This window comes from Belonocnema kinseyi, chromosome 3 (genome assembly GCF_010883055.1).
Source record: "Belonocnema kinseyi isolate 2016_QV_RU_SX_M_011 chromosome 3, B_treatae_v1, whole genome shotgun sequence".
Taxonomy (NCBI): Eukaryota; Metazoa; Arthropoda; class Insecta; order Hymenoptera; family Cynipidae; genus Belonocnema; species Belonocnema kinseyi.
The window spans coordinates 74,066,851-74,086,694 of record NC_046659.1 but is presented as its reverse complement, the minus strand read 5'-3'; the positions used below and the strand labels follow the sequence as shown (position 1 = coordinate 74,086,694).

Below are 19,844 nucleotides of genomic sequence, written 5' to 3'. Positions count from 1 at the left end.
CATGCTCGGTCATTAACTTCAAAATCTGTAATGCTTTACCACTTGGACTGCAAAGCATTGTTTAGATAGGAGTTTGACTAAAATTAATTAATTTCGGCGAAATTAAGTAAAAAATCGTAATATAGCTTTGCTTTTAAGAAAGAAAAGCCATTTATTTAATTATTGTTGGCAATTTGGAAAATGTGCGATTAGGCAATCCATGACGAAAAATTATAATTTGCCGTAATTAAGGTTATAACCTCAATTGCCGGCGAATCTTATCATAATACTTTTCAATAATAAGTGATTTTAAGTAGTTTCATATAAAATAAAGTTATATCAAAGAGACTGTAAAGGATTTTAAAAGAATTTAAGTAACCTTAGGATTCCTCAAGAGATTTTTAACGATTTCAAAAAATGTGAAAGGATTTTAAATGAATGCAGAAAAATTGAACGATTTTGAAAGAATTTAAAAAATTTTTTTAAGAATGCTAAAAGGTCTAAGGATTTGCAAGAGATTTGATTAAATTTTAAGGCAGTTTAGGGGATTTCAAATAATGTCAAGCGAGTTACTGAAAACATATTTAAAAAGATTTTATTGAATTTGAAGAGATTTTTAAAATATTTTAAGGAATTTAATAAAACTCAAAGAATTTTAATTAACTGTACAGAATTTCGAAAGTTTCAAATGACTTTAAAGCAGTTGAAGCAATTTAAAAAAAAAATCAGAGAAGTTAAATGATTCAAAAAACTTAAAGAATTTCAAGAGATTTTAATTCATTTTAGTCAATTTTTTAATTTTTTTAATGACTTGAAAGAAGGTGAAGGGAGTTCAAAAAAATTTGGAGGGCTTTCAGGATTTCTAAGAATTCACGTGATTTCAAGGAATTACAACTACGGACTTGACGGAATCTTAGAATTTCTTTTTGAAGGATTTAAAAATATTCCAAAAATAGTTCAAAAAGATTCAATAATTAACAAGAGATTTTAAAAGATTTTACGACAGTTTTAGTGATTTTAAAGAAAGTCAAGCGAGTTATTGAAAAGCTTTAAAACAGATGTAATAAATATTAGGAGACTTCAAGGTATTTAAAGAAATTGATTGATTGAAAAATTTTCAAGGGATTTTAAGGAGCCTAAGAAAATTTAAAGAATTTTGGATTCAAAATATTTGAATTAATTTCAGTCAATTTTACAATATTTTTAATTATTACAAAGAAGTTGAAAGGAGTTCAAAAAAATTCGGTGGATTTTCAGGATTTTCAAGAAATCTTACGAGATTTCTAAGAATTCAAGTGATTTCAAGGAATTACAACTAGGGACTTGGCGGAATAATCAATTAACTTTTTAAAGGATTTAAAAATAATTCAAAAATAATTCAAAAAGTTGAGAGGATTTACAAGTTATTTTGTAAGATTTTTAAGACAGTTTTAGTTGTCTTAAAGAATTTCAAGCAAGTTTTTGAAAAGTTATTTAAAAAGATTTTAATGAATTTGAAAAAATTCAAAGATTTTAAGGATTTTTAAGAGATTTAAAGGAATTTAAGAAAATTTAATGATTTTAAGAGATTTGGATTGATTTAAGTCAATTTCGAGAAACTTCGAAAGATTTTAAATGATTCTAAAGAAGTTGTGGGGATTTAAAAAAAAATTCGGAAAAGTTGAAGGATTATCAAGAAATCTTACAGGATGTGTAAGATTTCAAGTGATTTTAAAGAATAACTAGGAACTTGACGGGATTTTAAAGTTTATTTTTAAAGGATTAAAAAATATTTCCATAAGTTTAGTAACTTTAAATAATGTTAAGCAATTAATTAAAAAGTTATTTGAAAATATTTTATAGATCGTCAAGAGATTTAAAGGAATTTAAGAATATTTTTAAGATTTTACGTGATAAAAATTAATTTGAGGCAATTTCGAGATACTTCGAAAGATTTTTAATGATTGCAATGAATTTGAAGGGATTTAAAAAAAAAGTCGGAGAAATTTAAGGATTTTCGAGAAGTCATAGGATTTCTAAGAAGCATCACATTCTTTGATCATTTTTGTTTTCTCAAAGTGCGAAAATAATCTCCTGACATTTTAAACGAACACACTTGAACGAATGACCAAAATGAGAAAATTTTGACCACCGAACAATGCAACTTAACCACGTTCACGGCACATTATATTTTTTCTTGATGGATTTTCTAAATTGCACACTGCCCCAATTGCTAACAATAATTAAAGAAATGGCTTTTCTATCTGAGAAGCAAAGCCATATCACGATTTTGCACTTACTTTTGTCTACAAAAATTAATTTTAGTGAATCTCCTATGTAATTAATGCTTTGCAGTCCACAAAGTTGGATGGCCTTATAGATTTCGACGTTACCGACCGAGTATGACGTAATGTTAGAATATGTTTTCTTTTTAACCAAAATTGATTTTCAATGTTCAGTTATTTAATTTATTTATCATTTCATTATTGATAAAATAGTAATTAATTAATAATTAATAAATAATTCATTGATATTTAATTAATAATTCATTGATAATAAATAAATTCATTAATTTTTAAGTAAATATGTACTGGTTAAATTTTTAGTTAAAAATGAACTTTCAAAAGAAATGATGAATCTTCAACTAAGAAAATTAAATTTTACCAAACAGAACTTTTAACAAATAAACAAAATCACTATAAAAAAATTTTGTAGTGAAGTATATTAATTTTGTACCAAGCAGTTCTATTTTTATGTAATAAATTAATCTTTTTACTAGATTGAGAAATCTTCAGTTCAACTTTTTCATTTCTAAATTTATCTTTCAGAACCCAAATTAATTTATTAATTAGAATTTGTTTTACTTTGATGCATTTTTTAACTACCTAATCCGTTTACTTTTAATTAAATCTGTTCTGTTAAAAACTCAACTATTTCGTCTAAAATTATTTTTTTCAGATGCAGACATTTTCATTCAAAATATTAAAGTTTCAAACGAAAAAACAAATCTTCTAAGAACCAGTTAAATGTACAATAAAATCATAATATTTTGAACGAAAGAAGATGTACTCTTAACTAAGAATATAATAGTAGTCTTTTCAACCAATTTTAATCTTTTCATATTTTTTCTTATCTTGCATGATTTGACCGTGAAATTAAATTTTTCATTTTTTCTGTGCTTAAAATTAGAACCGTTGGCCAACAAAATTTAATTTTCGATATTTTTTTTATTTTAAAAATTCTGTAACCCTGATTATTTTTTTTATCGAAAAAAGCCACATAAATAAATTGTTCGACTTTCCGAGTAACCAAAATATTTGTACATGGCATTTTTTAATTAAAAAGAAAAATTGTCTCAAGAATTTAAAAAATGCTCTAACTTTTTAAAGTTTCATCTCAAAAAGCTGGCAAACGAACTTGACCTTCAATTTCAGACTCTAAAATAGTGTAACCTAAGGCTAATCTAATAGATTAAATCTTTCAAAAGATATCGTGCTCATATCATACATAATTACATACAAATATACATACATACATACAAACATACGTCCATACAAACATACATACACACATGCATACATACATACTCTTTTATTATTTTCAAAAAACAGACTTTTGGATGGAGTGGCTGGCCTCCAGCACCTCCACTACAGAAAATTGTAAGCATTAAAAAAATCAACCAGACCAGAATTTTGGCCTTCTTTGGGCTCACAAAAAACGGAAAAATTAATTTTCAAAAAACGACCCCTATAATCAAAAAACCTGCCTTAAAATAAACTATGCACTAAAACTAAATATAAACATATCAGCATTTTTTTGCTGTTCTTTGGCACCTCCGGTACATAAAATTCGAAAAATTAAAAAAATTAACAGTGTAAGAATTTTCGGATCTAATGGGATATACGGCGCATTAAACGACATATGACTTGCAAAATCTCCAAACATACTTTTTTTTAAACTCATTTATTTTTGTTATAGATTATTACAAATTGGGGGGAGCGTGTATGAAAATTCGAAGAAAAAGTTTAGAAAATCCTACTAGATGTAATTAGTATATTTTTCATTTTCAAATATAAACATGAACATTTTATAAAATTAATACTTCAAAATCAAATATAAAGAACATTTATAAATTCTTCTATAAAAGTTAAAGATCGATTGTACATTCTATAGTATTTATTTTAATAGTTAAGGTATATATTGCTGATGTTCTTCTGGCTATTTCTGCTAAAATTTGTCTGGATTGTTTAATAATAAACAAGTTTACAATTTATTTTAAAACAATCGACTGTTATTAAATTACACATTAGTTGATAAATATAGGCTTTTAATCAATAAATTCATACACATATTTGGATTGACGTCTCGAAAAACATTTAACCAGCAGATCTCACATTAATTTTCTAAACACATACAAAGATTTCTACTATAGTTTTACAATGAGGAATCCTTTTTTAATTATAATTTTTTTTCAATCTATAAAACTGTATCCTCAATTTTTTGCTTAAAAAAGCCAGTTTTAGCATTGTTCACTTTAGTGAAAATAATTATTTTCACAGAATTATAATTCTTTTCGAGATTAGATCCGAGAATAATGTTTTCTGAAACGAAAAGACCAGATAGTTTCAGCACCAACGCCTTTTTTAATAACGCTTTTAAAATTACTAAGAATTATCTAAATTCAAGTACTTCAACATGATATATATTTTTTTATCACAAAGAGCACACTCTCTAAATGTTAATGTACAAACATAAAAACAATTAAAGTAAGATCATTATTTTTTCTTTTCGAAACGACGGATTAAGAATTAAACATTTAGAGAATAATAACCCCTATCATAAGTATTTTATCGTAATAATTAATAATCGTAATTTCTCCTATTCCACTAATGGATTGGTGTGTCATGGATGAGTTCACTAATTTCATTTATTCTTGCTCATTTTATAAAAACTTGGCTTGCTCATTTAGACCAAAATCAGGGAAAATTCACGATTTAAAAGGACTGGACCATTCTGTTAAAAATCTTATTAATTTAAAATAATTTCGCCTAAGAAAAATGTTTGGTTGCGCAGCAGCGTAGCCAGAAATTGTTTTCGGTTGTGGTAAAACCTTAGGAAAGAAGGACAAAAAAGGGTATCCGAAAATTAAATGACCTAATATTAAATTAAACCAACATTATTGTTCAAAAAATTTGTCTACTTTTAGCCGACAACGTTGCAATAATTTAAGAACTTCAACAAACGTGGAACTGTTTAAACAAATTACTATTGCTTATACCTATATTTTCCTATAGCAATGCTATATAGTTGCGGTTTTCTGAAATTTTTAACTTTTTATCAAGATTTGATTTAGAAAGAGGTTATATTTATAGAAATTTAACAAACATAATTTTTCAAACAAAGCATTATTGTCTATAAATATCTTCTCTTATAAAAATGATAGACAATTGCGGTTTCTTCTAAAAAATTTCACTTCTTGTCCACCTTTTATTTGGTGAGATAATAAATAATGCGCATTAAAAACATATATGTTTAAACACTTATTATGGTTTATAACTATCTTCTCAGAATTTTTTAGCTTTTTTTAACTTTTGAGTCAGTAAAAAATGTGGGCGTCCGCATAAAAAGGGCCCTTAAAGTCGGTATGAAGTTAAATACAAAATCTGTGGCCGGATAAATTCCCGCAATTTTAAGCATATGACGAACCGCTTAGTTTGGAAAACGAGTCGCCGAGCATTTTTGAAGTTGGAACTTGGAAAAACCGCTTTTCGAGAAAAAAGAATTTAATGTTATTGAAAGCCAAAAGCTTCTTAATAATACCCACCTAATTCCAAAAATAATAATTTCGTCCATCACTTAGAAAAACGAGAATACCTTACATACTAGAAGCAAGGAGCCTTTTTATGCGGGCACACGCAAATAATTATAATAATAATTATTAATTTAAACAAAAAGGCTCTCATGGAAAATTAATATTTAATACTATTTGTATAGAAAATTTGAAGAATATTTTCAATATATATTTTATTTTAGACAAATTCAATAACAAAAAAGAAAGGAATTGTTTAAGAACTTATTCGCTCCCGTATTCATTTCTTATACGTTTATAACCAAAAAGACAAAGCAAAGTAAAGAAATTGGAAGAAAATTTCTGAATATCTAAAAGAAGATAGTTATAATCAATGATAAACTGCTTAAACAATTATTTGTGTTAATTCTATTAGTTCTTATACCTCACTCTAATTAAAAAATTTTGCAAAAATTTGAAAATTTCAGAAAAATCTTGAACTTTCAAACATTATTCTGAGAGAACATAATTATAAATAATGGTAAATTGTTTTGGAAAATCTGTTGTGTTTAATTTCATTGATTATTGTCTCGTTCCAAATGTACCGCTGAAAATAAGTTTAAAATTTCAGAAAAGCCGCGCCTTTTCAAATATCTTGTGAGAGGAACTTGATAAAAAAAATTAAATTGTTCCAAAAATTAATGCGAAATTCTAATTATCAGTATAAAGTAGTATTTTATGCATTAGAAAAAATTTGTATTTTGAAAAGCCGCAAAAAATATAATTAGTGCCAAAAACTTGCGAAACCCAATGTTTCACTTATCGGATTTTTTGGAACCCTATAAAGCAGAGTAATGAGGCTGATAATAAACGAATAAATTTTTATTCATATTTGACATTTTCTAAAACGTCTTCTTTTCTTATGGGAAATACGTGTTTCGTGGATTACGGAACCTCTGAATATCATCTTTAAACAAAAAACTTTTTTTTAGTGGGAGGATATGTAATTAATTCTTTGGTGTGTTATAATCTTGTTTTATAGCTTTGACACTTTAATCCCTGACTACGCCACTTGCTTTTGATATCATAAAAATGTATTGCTGTATAAAAGCAACAGAATTTTGTTGTTGTTATTAAAATTAAATTTTTGATTGCTTAGCGTGGATTCATTAAAATATTGTACATCTTTTATATCAACCAAACGTTTTTCTTTGTGGAAAATTCAGTTCTCACCAATCTCAATAAAATTAATGCGTAAAGTTCACATACAAAAATTCACGCACACTGTGCATCATTGTGCAAAAACATAATTTCCCAGTTCCTAAGACCCCTTCCTTTTAAAAAGTTCTAAAAAGGTCATTTTAAGATAGAAAAAAGTCCTTGCAGAACATCTTCTTCAGAGGAAAAATTACCATACAGAACATTTATTTTTTGGATTCATTCTGGAACCCACGGAGCAATTGAAGTCTTTTGCAAATGCTGGCGAATTGGAAAATGGACCCCGGACTCTGAATTCGCCTGGACTGTGAACTCCGGTTGTGATGCTTAATTTTAAACTCTCTGGTCTATTTTTGCTGCACCAAGTTTGAGCTGCACTTATCCAAAAAAGCTGTAAAGGTGAATAATTTAATCCAGGTAATTTTGGTTCTGGAACATTTCGTTTCACCCAGTCTTGATAGGCCATGTATGCTTCTTTTATACCACCGTTGTCAGCGATGTTCTCTCCTTGCGTGTTGATACCGTTCAGCTTAAAAAAATTTAATAATAAGTAGTGTAATTTAGAATTTCATCAAAATGATCAAACTAATTATTATAAAATTACAAATCTTTAATTTGAATCACGTATGTTCTTATTTAGGAAAACCCTAGAGAATTTTGTTGTTCATAATTTTATAATCGTATTGTTTCGCTAATTTTGATCGAAATAGATTTCTGAATCTTTCTAAATACTCAATCTTACTATCAAGATGAGCGTCTCAGTACTCTCTTTTTCCTTTGCAGCCTCGCTTTTTTTTTTAAATTCTCAATTATATCTCTAACCTATAACCTATACCTATTACTTAATCTCCTAATAATTTTTTTAAAGCGTCTAGTATCCCGTCTGTAACAGAATAGCATTACACCCATGTTATTTCTCATTCTGACAAACTCTGCAGTTTTACATCCATCCAAATTCCATTAATAAACCAGTATTTTGCTTCTTGTAAAGTCGTTTAAAAAATGTTCTGCTTGTTTTTTTCTTTTTTCTTTTCTCTAGCAGCTGTCTGGATTTCATTAATTCATCATGCATCACCAGAGATTCTTCCTACAACCGCAGTACCACACACTTCAGTCGCACTGCTTACAATGACACACTCGATCATAGTCGATGCGCCCTCTATATTTTTATTGTCTATTAGTGTGTTTCAAGTTGCTTTATTTATGCGTTTGTTTATCTTATTCTGAAAATCTATTCGTACTTTCGGCTTCTGGAAATTCTCAGTCTTGAATCTCGTTTTGTGTTCTCTTTTTTTTTCTTCATCCCTGAACTATGTTTATTTTGGAGCCTAGAAGGTTATGATCAGTATTGCATTCGGAACCCATCATGCCTCTTGTATATTTTGCTAGCTCTCTTGTTCTTTCATCCGCAAGAACAAAGTCAATTATACGGTTGCTACACTAGGTGCACATGTGGATCATTTTATTCCTTAACTAAGTGTTTCTAATAAATAAGCATTTTTCTAAGTATAAGCAAAATACCTTTTATCTAATATTATTTGTTCTTTCATTCCCAAAATTAGCTGGCACCCTTTCTTTACCCTGACCTTGAACGCGAACCGATCCATTCAAATCTCCTAGTAAAATTACTTTTTCACCATGTTCGCAAGATACTTATTGTATGATTTGAAGTGTTCCAGAGGGAGCTTTCTAGCTTTCTTATATGCGTAGTTTCTTGTACTTTTCTTATCTCAAGATCATGCACCTCTCTATTAGCCCAAACATCCAGTCTCCATTTATCGCCTAAAACTTGACATTTACCTTTACTTGGTGCACGTCTTCGTCAATCAAAATTTCAGTCTATTCCGAGTTTATTGTTTTTATAATTCATTGTTTAAAGTGTACAGCGAACTACCGCCTGTATGCTCAAACTTTATTTTGCGTGTCGAAATCATATTCAAATTAAGTAGATAGCCGTCGTACGGTAGAGAGTCTGGTTATAACGACAGTTACATCAAACTTTATTCAATGGAGGGGAAGTGTGCTGATAGAAGTGGAACCGAGAGTCCTAGTTGGTTAATGTTTTATATGAGAAGGTCATCAGCCTTCAGCAGTCTAGTATTAAATGTAAGTTAATATATGATCATCTGTTCATTCCATATTTTGGGATTCCTCACAAAAACAAAGTCAACAATAATCTGAAGTCTATCTTTTTCCATCTCTTTTTTCCTATCTCATCCTATGCTCTATCTATCCACGTGAACCTGAATGTTCTGCCAATAGGCAGCTGACGGTAAAAGTAACCATCATGTGAAATTAATCTTTGTACCTATAAGTAGAGGCCTGGCAAACCGATTTTCCTGCATTGACACAGTTTTTTACTAACGTACGGAAATTAATTTGAAGTGTGTGTATATATATAAACATGAATGTCATGTTGTCTTTCTGGTACGTCGTCAACGTAAAATTAATTTCTTGAACAAATGTGTTCATTTTTCTATGGTTTCTCGAGTTTTTAAGGATAACAAATGATAATAGTACTCTATCGCGGATAATAGAAAAAGAGATAGACAAATATTAAAATTTATATTTAAGATATAGAATGAAGCAAAGAAAAAGATAAGGGTCCTTGATTATGAATAATAAGCAAAGAGTTAAAAAATATTGAAATTCGTTAAAGACAGATAGGCCAAGGGATAGAAAAAGATAGGAGTCCTCGTTCAAGAAAAGTAGAGAATAGGCTGTTAGAATTTTCTTAAGATTGCGGATAGGGAAAGTTAACATTTAAGGGATGCAAAGTGAACCATTAAAGGAGATAGAATAGTTCTATCTTTTCCTATCGCCCAATTTCTATCTTTTTCAATCTTTCTACTTCTATAAGGGTACAACATCCCACTTACGTTTACTCCCACTTCTTCTACAGTATAATTTTCATACTGTTCTATAATGCAGTTAGTTTTGACAAGAAACTTCTTTTTAGTTTCTGGTTCCCACCACTCAACGAGGTTACCATCTGTATCATATTGACGACCCTGGTCATCAAAACCGTGAGTGATTTCATGTCCAATAATGAAACCAATCGCACCGTAATTCATGTATCGGGGTCTATCTTTGTCGAAGAAAGCGCCTTGTAGAATTCCAGCAGGGAAATCTTCAAAATATGTTCACAAATTTTTATTATAAAATATAGAATTTTAAAGACATGTTTTTTATCTTCCGTAGAAATTGACCTACCAATGCTGTTTTCGATTGGAGAATAGAAGGCGTTAACAATAGCTGGCATGCCGTGGGACAACCATTCCGATTTGTTTACAGGTTTCCTTAATTCACTAAAGAAATAATCCGTCTCGAAAAGCGACAGGTTTAAAAGTGATTGAAGATAATCATCCTGGAGTATTTCCAATCTTTCGAAAAATTCTTCAAGCTTCTTGTTGTCAAGAAGTTCATCCGGATAAGCAATGTGAGTCTCCATAGTCTCAGCTTTCTTCATAGCACTTTCCCGTGTTTTTTCATCCATCCAATCAACCTAAAAATAATATGTAAAGAGCATCAAAGACAATTAATGGTCTCAAAAAATAGACGATCATGGAATGAATGAGGGGAGCATAGTACAAATATTAAATCTAAAGTCCGAAGTAATAAACGATAATGAGATAATATTCGATTCGATTTTACTAAAATTGTTGTTACAAAGTGAAAAATAAATTTAGAAAAAAGCAATTTCAAAATAATGAATGAAAGAATCAATTTTATATTTAATAACAAATTCAATCATAAAATTAAATTACTTTTATTAGAATGCTTTTTTATGTTTTATGCTTGCTATAAAAAACTATTGCAGCAAGGGAAATTCTTTTTTCTCACAATTAAATTTTCTACTTTTTTCTAGGAAATAATGAAAATCTGAACAAATATTAGGATAAAAGTTTGCACAGCCAAAAAAGTTATATAAAAAAATGTTTGTTGTTCTTTGCGATATTTTTCAATTTACACGAGAAAAATGCAAACATTATATTTTTGGGGGAAAAACTTCTCTCGGCCTTTCAAATTGTTCAATAAATTCAAGACACAGCTCCAAAATAATTCTAAAAAAACTTTGAATTGATATAGAATTTGGAAATGTAATTATCAAATTATTATTACAATTGATTAATATAAGTGGTTATAACCGGTTCTTTGATCCAGAACTTTAAATAAATTTTGAACATCCAAGAAATAATTCAGTTTTAAATTGAAACCGGAGGTTCTATAATGCGATACAATCACTTTTTTCATTTCTTGTTGCCCTTTGGTTGGAAATAAAAAATTATTATTATATCCAATTCATCTGATGAAGCCGTATATCTAACTCCTAAGACATTTTCTTTAATTAAAAACTTAAACTTAACAATAATTCGAAAAATATTTTTTGCGAATTCAAAAAGATGCATCTTTTTTCAAGTTGGAGTTTGAAAATTGAAAAACAAAAGATTTTGGAAATAGTGATTAATAATTAGAAGTCTTAAAGGAGTAGCCAGAAATAAATAATCTAAAATTTGATGTCTTATAAATAATTCCTGTATTTATAATTAGAAATTTACTAAACCTTAAAAAAAAGAAAAAGGTTTTTCGAATAATAAAAATTCCTGACATTTGACATTCCCGAAAATAGCCAATTTTCGTGATTTTATATTTCTTAATTTAAAATTCCCGAAAATGTTTAATTACCGAATTTTCAAATACCTGAAACAACTATCAATTTTTCGATGGGAATTTGAAAATTTGGCAAATTACTATTTTCGGGAATTTGAAAATTTGGCAATTTACTATTTTCGGAAATTTGAAATTTCTGCAATTTTTCATATCTATTCATTTCAAAATTAGTCAATTTCAGGAATATGAATCTAAGGGTTTTGAAATGTAGGGAAAAACATTTTCAGTAGTTTTATTTTCTTTCGTGAATTTTCATTTATTTCGGATTTTTTTGTTACGATAATTATTTTTCCTGCATTTTTTCCACATTCGGAATTTTAAAAATCCGGTAAAATTGTTTCACCCTATCTAAAATACTGACCAGTTTAATTATGATTTGATAGCCCTTGATTTTAAAATTGTATTGTTAAATTAAGCTGACTATTAATTAAAGCATTATGAATGAGGTTACTATATTAAAATGTTACTTGGATATAAGAAAAATATTTAACAAGAAAATCGCTTATCTTGATGAATTTCTTCTCGGGACAAGAATTGTAGAATTGCATAAGAAGCTGAAACTAATCCTGGATTATCTTCAAATAATCTTGCACCTCTTGATGATATTTTAGGGTCCAAATTATCCTTCATAAAATACCAGAAACCTGAGAACAAATCAGAACTGGGTTTCTGATCGCAGACCAGAAATTAAAAAATATTGTCATTCTTCAATCCAGAACAGTATTCTTGAGTCTATTAAATTGTAAGAGCCTTTAAATCTCAATCAAATAATATTTCTTCGAAAATTACAGACCTCGAATGCGACTGGATTTAAAATTACTCACGTTTCAAAATGTTCAATATATATTCAGTTTAATAAGGAGAAATGGGTAGATAAGAAATTAATATTATTCGAATGAAGAATTTTGTGATTGAATGTACTTAATTGGGATTATGCGATAAAAATGCTACAAAATTTTAATTTTGATAAGAGTGTTTCTACTGGATTTTGTTATAACAAGACATAAAAAATACAATATGAACTTCAGAAAAGAAACAAGCCTAAACTTATTTAAAATGTGTTCGCAATTCCCAATTTTATAACACATTAAAAATGTGGTCAACAATCAAAGAGAAAGAAACTCAAATAATACAGTTGGATCTAGATTTAGTATTTCTGAGAATTGACGCAGCTCCGCGGGGATGGGTGAGAAGAGTTGCGGGGATGTGCGCTGTGTTCACTCAGGCGTGATAAAATAGAAAGAGAAATAGGCCAAAAAAACAGTTCCATGACTCGTGGTAACCGTTAACCCAAAATTTACACTAAATCCAGATTTGACTGTATATATAAAAAAAATTGTTCCTGGCGTATCAAGAGTGGGTGGATCGAAATTATTTGAGCCTAAATTATCTGAACTTGATTCGAGTGGATAAATAATATTCTTAATATTAAAATCAAAGTTCCTGGTCCATTTTCCAATAAAGTCCGATCAAGTAATTGTTTGATTCAATCAAAACATTTGATTAAACCAAATGTTTAACACAACGAAAAAACTTTCACTGGATTACACATTTACTCCTCACTTCATAATGAATCCAAATCAGAAACTTTCCTGATGGTAAATAAATTTTCGAATAGGACCATAAATAATTCCCGAGCTAATGCTTCTGAAACGTTTTTTCTAAATGTAGAACTACAGATATGACTGATTTAGGATTCGTCCATAAACTTAGTTATCCATTTAAGGGAGGGGGGGGGGGGTACGCTAAAAACTACAGTCGATACCAGGGCTGGCTTTGAGAATCATAGTCTTTCTCTTCTTTTCTCTTTGATGCGAAATAAATTGATAAAACCAAAATATAAAAATCAACTACTTATTTGGTTAAAAAGTCTACTTTCATATTTTTTGTGCGCAATTCCTCTCGCTTGGTTAGAAATTTTATTGTTTGGTTAAACATTTTATTATGGTGTTGAAAATGCATCTATTTTGTTAGAAAAGTCATATTTTTTGGTCAGAATATCAGATACTTCGTTAAAACTTGGAATACTCTGTTAAAAATTCTTTTGTTAAATTGTAAATTCATATCCCTGATTGAGAAATTACCGATTCCATTTTTAGAAATTAATCTTTCGGGTCAAAAACTCATATTTTTGGTTAAAATATTTTGTTGCAAAATTTGTTCATTAGATTCATAATTTTAGTTAAACTGTTGCCATTCGTTTTTTATTCGTTTGAAAATTAATTCTTATAACTAACAAGACACGGATTCCATTTTTATTTCGAAATTGATATTTTTATTTGAAAATTGTTCTTTTCTAGTTGAAAAGTTATGTGTTTTGTTCTAAATTTTTTATTTTGGTCGAAAATTAATCTTCTTAATTGAAATTTCATCCATTTGGATTAAAAATGAAACGGTTACGGTCTAAATTGATCTAGTTTCGTTAAGTATTAATTAATTTGGCAAAAAATTAAGACTATTCAGTTGGAAATAAAATTTTTTTTTTTAATTCAACTATTTTTATCAAAATCGATCGTTTTGGTAGAAAGTTAATTTTTTTTGTTAAAAAGAACATTTTTGGGTTAAAAATTTAACCTTTTTTGTAGAGAATTTGTCTTTTTGTTTTAAACTTGAACAAATTTATTAAAACTTAATGTTTTTTTTGTAAAATTTATGTCTTTTAATATGACAGTAATCTTTTTCACAGAACTATTCATGATTTTAATAATTTAAAATGTTATTGGTTTTGTCTATTAATCGTTATTCATTATTTTATTCAAAAATTTATCTTTTATTTTAAAAATATGACTGTTTGTTAGAAATTGATTTTTTTGTTTTTAAATTGAATCTTCTTGAATACAAATGCATACTTTTTGTTTGAAAATGCCATTGCTTGGGTCTAAATTAATCGAGGTTCCTTTAGGATTCAACCATTTGGTAGAAAATTAAATTATTTCGTTCAAAAATTAACTTTTTCGTTAAAACTTTTTTTTTTTTTGAAAATTATTTTTTGTTGTTAAAAAGTTGTATTTTTTAGAGTATTAATCTCCTTGGTGGAAATTTCCTCTTTTTGGTAAAATATTTAAATATTTGGTTAAAAATTAATCTTTTCAAGTTGAAATTCGAACTACTTAGTTGAAAATGAAACCAATTTGTTGAAAATTCATATTTTCTAAGATTTACCTCCTTGGTTGAAAATTTAAATATCAATTTTTATACAATTAATCTTCCGGGTTAAAAATCATCTATTGCATCGAACTCAATTTTTGAAAATTCATCTCTTGTAAACAGTGTAACGATTTTATTTGAAAATTTTTCTTTTTTTCAGAATTCATATTTTAACCAAGAATGTAACTACTTTATTCGTGGTTAAAAACTGATATTTTTGATTGAAAATTGATCTTTTCTAGTTTCAAAATCATGAATTTTATTATAACTTTGTATTTTTTCGTCTAAAATAAATCTTTCTGGTTGAAAATTCATCCTTTTCGGTTTATAATAATACTGTTTAGTTCTAAATTAATCTGGTTTGGTTTATTCATATTTTTCGTTTAAATTGAACTATTTAGTTGAAAATTAAACTATTTTTACGCAAATTAAACTTTTCGGTGTAAAATGAACTCTTTTTATTGAAAAATCATATTTTGTGTTGAAGATTCAACCGTTTTATAGATAATTCGTCCTTATGGCTTTACAAATCAACAATTTCGTCGAAGATTGATGTATTTTGTTGAAAACCCATATTTTTTAGTAAAACGTTAAGCTTTTTGCTGGATAATACATCTTTTTAATTGAAGATTCAATTAGGTAGTTACAATTTAATCCTTGTCATTTAGGAATTCAACTATTTGGTTGAAAGTTAAACTAGTTTGTTAAAAATTCAACTGTTTGATAAAAAATTCATGCATTTTTATCATATCTCGTCTTTTCATTTAGAAAAATTATATTCTTTGTTAAAAATTTAATGTTATTATAACTAATTTTATTTTCAAGAATTTGTTCCTCCATTATTACTCTTTTTCCATGAAAATCTTTTTTCGTATGATTCGATAGTATGTTGTGCTACATTAATTTAATGTGTGATGAGGGGAGGGTGCAACACTTTCGTTGTCAACAAGAGGGGACAGAATAAATTGTTAACGTAGTTTATGAACGATCACTTTCCAGAGTCTTTAACATTTAAATATTTTTTTTAATGTAATTCATGTAATTCATAGGTTACACCTGGAACATTCGAAATTTTGGTAGAAAAGACAATTATTTAAGGAAAAATTTTGTAAAAGAAATAGCTTTCCCTTCGCATAAATAACAGGAAACACAAATACGATGCTTTAAAATTTATTTGCAGCTAAACATTTCATGTGTAGAAAAGCATCTAAGTCATATCATTATTAAAAATTATTTTAAGCTGCTGATTTTACAAGCGATTTTAGACAATAACTTTATATCAGCATGATGAATATTGAAGCTGGGCATGATATTTTATTTTAATAGTGGAAAATATAAAAGAGTGTTTATGTTAATTTACTTCCTTCAAAACGTTATCTACATTACCGAGTTTCAATTGTTTTCTTCCATTGAGAGAGAATATAAAATTTGGAATATTAAATATTAATTTTCTATTGTTTTTTAATTCAGAATTTAAAAAACATTGATTTCAAGCTTCTCGCAATTTTCAAAACACTCGCAATGATATAATTAAAAAATAGAAGCATAAAATAATAATAAGCTGCTCTCTTACTTTTTGAAAATACATTTAAATAATGCAATTAATTATTTAACATACAGTCCAGTTTTCTTATAACCTTGATGAAGGCATACTCACACGAGGAATCGGATTAAGGATTGGAAGTCTAAATTTAACAAGTAAGGTATTAGGTACAATTTTGGGCCACCCCTCAATGACTGGCCACCTAATTAAAATATTTGATTAAGAAAAGAAGAAAAAGAGAAGATAAAATAATTCTCAGAAATAAAAATGCTGATATATAGTTCAGGAGTGCAATGTTTTTAAATTCAAGAGTAATTAAAACCGATGATTCTAAATGAGCAAGGAATTTAAACAAAAATCTGTTGAAGTTAGGAGGGTCCACTTGTTAAAAAATATTTCCATTTTGTATTATTTACGATATATTTAACTATAGAAAAGTTGGTTTTAATTAAGTTTTTTTTTTTAATGAAGCACAATATTTTTAAATCAAATGACTAATATCTTTGTCAAAATTATTTCAAAATTAATTTTAAATTGTATAAACTTTTTATAAAATTCATTTTCACTTTGTTTTACGAATAATAAGTGGAAAATATTCCAAAAACACTTTTTGACTCTGGCCAATAATTATACAATTTAGTAGCTAATCATTGTGATTTTAAATCAGTGATCTATAAACTGATAGGGCCTATCGAGGTGACCAATCACGGTATTTCACCACATTTTAGTGACCAATCATTGCGTTTTTTGTCTTCACTGTAAATTTCTTAAAATATAAATTATCTACGGCTTTTAAACTTCAACTTATTATTTTAAATCTTTATAAAATGTATTATCCAAATAAATTTAAAGGAATCTGTTTTACCATCAGAGATGGTTATCATCAATCTGTGGTTCTGTTCTGTGGTTCGATTCCCAGTGGAGCGATGGAGATGATCTTATTTCGGAAAAAATTAAATTGTTAAAATTTACCGTCCACCTGTGTCACTAGAGTGATACAAATAGAGTTTATTTATATTCACTTATAGTGTTTTTTTTTTTAATTTTTAAACTGGAAAAATTCCGCCAATTATTGTACCGATTACCCTGGTTCTTAAATTATTGTTATAGACACATATAAAACAATGATGAGAATAGTTTTAGTTTCCTGGAAATATTGCTTTTCAAGAACATTTATTTTGAAAAAATTATTAATTACAACAATTATGGAGACACCGTACTCGACATCTTCCTGAATCTCTTTGTCCGTTGAAGCTAATTTTCTCCTCAAGATTTTACATAAGAAATCTTGTCTTAGAAAGTATATACGAACATTTCCGTAGAAAAAATTCGAGCATGGTATTTTCTTATAAGAAAAGGTGAGGTAATTTCTTTTAGTACACCCTGTATGTACGTCCTCGAGTAAACACATATAACGATTAATAATACTACATTGTCTAAGTACTTTCAAACGGGAACTATTTTAATAATATCGACAACGCTCAGTAAAGTTGAATTCCACATACAAACAGTTAAAATGGCTTATTCACTTAGAAAAGTTAAATTACCTTTAAAAACATTACGTCAGGTGTATAACTTTATAATTAAAAATTCCTAATCCACACGTTAAACGGATGGAATTCAATTGACGATTAAATGGTTTTCTTTCCTTTATATTTGAAAAAATTGTTTGCAAAAATAAGTTAATCAATTATCGGCTCCAATCATTAATTGTAGTTGAAGATGATCGACGATCGCTGGATATTTTTCTAAAAAATTCCAAATACACAACGTACAATTTTTTTGTGAAACCACCATTGCTTTGCTTAATAAATTCTTTAACTTTCTTGTTTCTATTTACAACGCTCATTTATATGCTTCCTGAAATACCGTGAAAAGATGTACACAATGAAGTCCCGATACGCGAGAGATGAATTCAGAGGCGAACTGAATACAAAAATATGTATATTAGTATATATCGTTTTTCTTAATCTTACAATAACTAAACATCTCACCGTCGCCTCTGAATTTCATGAATTACATGAATTACATCACAAGAATAATTAAATTTTTTTAAAAATATTTGTCGAGGAGTTTTGCAGTTTAAAAACGATCCTCCAAGGCGCGCAGAGACGGAATTTTTAGATTCGAAGACAATTTTTTATGTCTGGAGTTCTGCAATTAGAGAAATCCTTATTAGATACATTTTCGTATCGAGAATGGATTTACCATACGGAACACTTGTTCTCAGGATTCATTGTGTTCCCGACGGAGCACTTAAAGTCTTTGGAAAATTCGGGCCTGTTAGAAAATGGGCCTTGGACCCTAAATTCTCCTGGACTGTGAACTCCAGTTGTGATGCGAAGTTTAAGTGTTTCTGGCCTGTATTTGCTACACCACGTTTGAGCTGCACTGATCCAGAAAAGTTGCGATGGAGTGTAATCTAGTCCAGGCAACTTTGGCTCGGGACCATTTCGTTTTACCCACTCTTGATAAGCGAGATACGATTCTTTTATTCCTCCGTTGTCTGCAATGTTTTCTCCTTGCGTGTTAACACCATTCAACTGAAAAAAGTTCCACATTTATAGTATGATTTACAAATACATAAATTCATGAATTGAGGAGTTCTGGACAAAAGGCGACAGGCGCTCGAGAACGAGTAAAAGTATTGTCCAGACTGTGACGTCAGGTATCAAGAGTGAAATTCGAAATTTGAAAAAACAAAAAATATAGTTAGATAGCTCTTGAAAAATGAACCTGAGTATCCATTTACAGTTTTTCTCTCGGGCTGCAAATTTTCCAGTAAATAAATAAAAACTTACATTTTTAATTGAAAAAATTATGTTTTTTCATATTCAACTCGCCGTAAGTAATTCGTTTATCAACTAATTAACAAATTTCTTTTTGAGTTTTATTCGTGACACTCTAGCGGAGGCTACAGTGTCCAAAAAGGGTCAAAAGTTAATTTCTACTCGTTTCTTTTTTAATCCGAATAAAAAACCCCGTTTTTAGACTTTCACGTTAAAAAAGTGAGCGAGGAAGTTTGAGCTACGACAAACTTCAAGTGAACGAATTTTCCGCCAATGTATTGGCCAACTTTTTGGAAAATCTCAATTCGATTTGATTTTTTTTCCATAATTACGACGAGTTTATTACGAGCTCGCGACGCGACACCATAGGATTTTCCAGGGGACGCCGCCGGAACGCCGACTAGTGCAAGCGAGTGGACAAAATAAAGGATGGGCAAGGACAATGTTTCAGGCTTCAGGCGGCGACCCCTGAAAAATCCTGTGGTGTCGCGTCACGAGTTCGTAAGTAACTCGCTGTAATTATGGAACTAAAAATCAAATCAAATTGATATTTTCCAAAGAGTTGGCCACTACATTGGTGGAAAATTTGTTCGCTTGAAGTTTGTCGTAGCTCAAACTTCTTCGCTCACTTTTTTAATGTGAAAGTCTAAAAACGTGGTTTTTCGTTAGAATTAAAAAAGAAACGATTAGAAATTAACTTTTGACCCTTTTTGGACACTGTAGCCTCCGC

General features: G+C 28.7%; 1 protein-coding gene across 4 annotated transcripts in view; it reads right to left on the bottom strand.

The window, feature by feature from the left end:
• Nucleotides 1-4,069: 4,069 nt before the first annotated feature.
• Nucleotides 4,070-19,844, bottom strand: part of LOC117170364 (neprilysin-2-like) — an 85,823-nt gene continuing 70,048 nt past the window's right edge. For 3 of the 4 annotated variants that reach the window (XM_033357111.1, XM_033357113.1, XM_033357115.1), the window contains exon 10: nt 17,460-18,868. In XM_033357111.1, the coding sequence (XP_033213002.1) occupies nt 18,530-18,868 (339 nt within the window). In that variant the 3' untranslated portion in view covers nt 17,460-18,529. Of the gene's footprint in view, nt 7,494-9,843; nt 10,095-10,177; nt 10,470-17,459; nt 18,869-19,844 lie in introns of those variants that run through there. The other variant, XM_033357112.1, reaches the window with a different exon arrangement.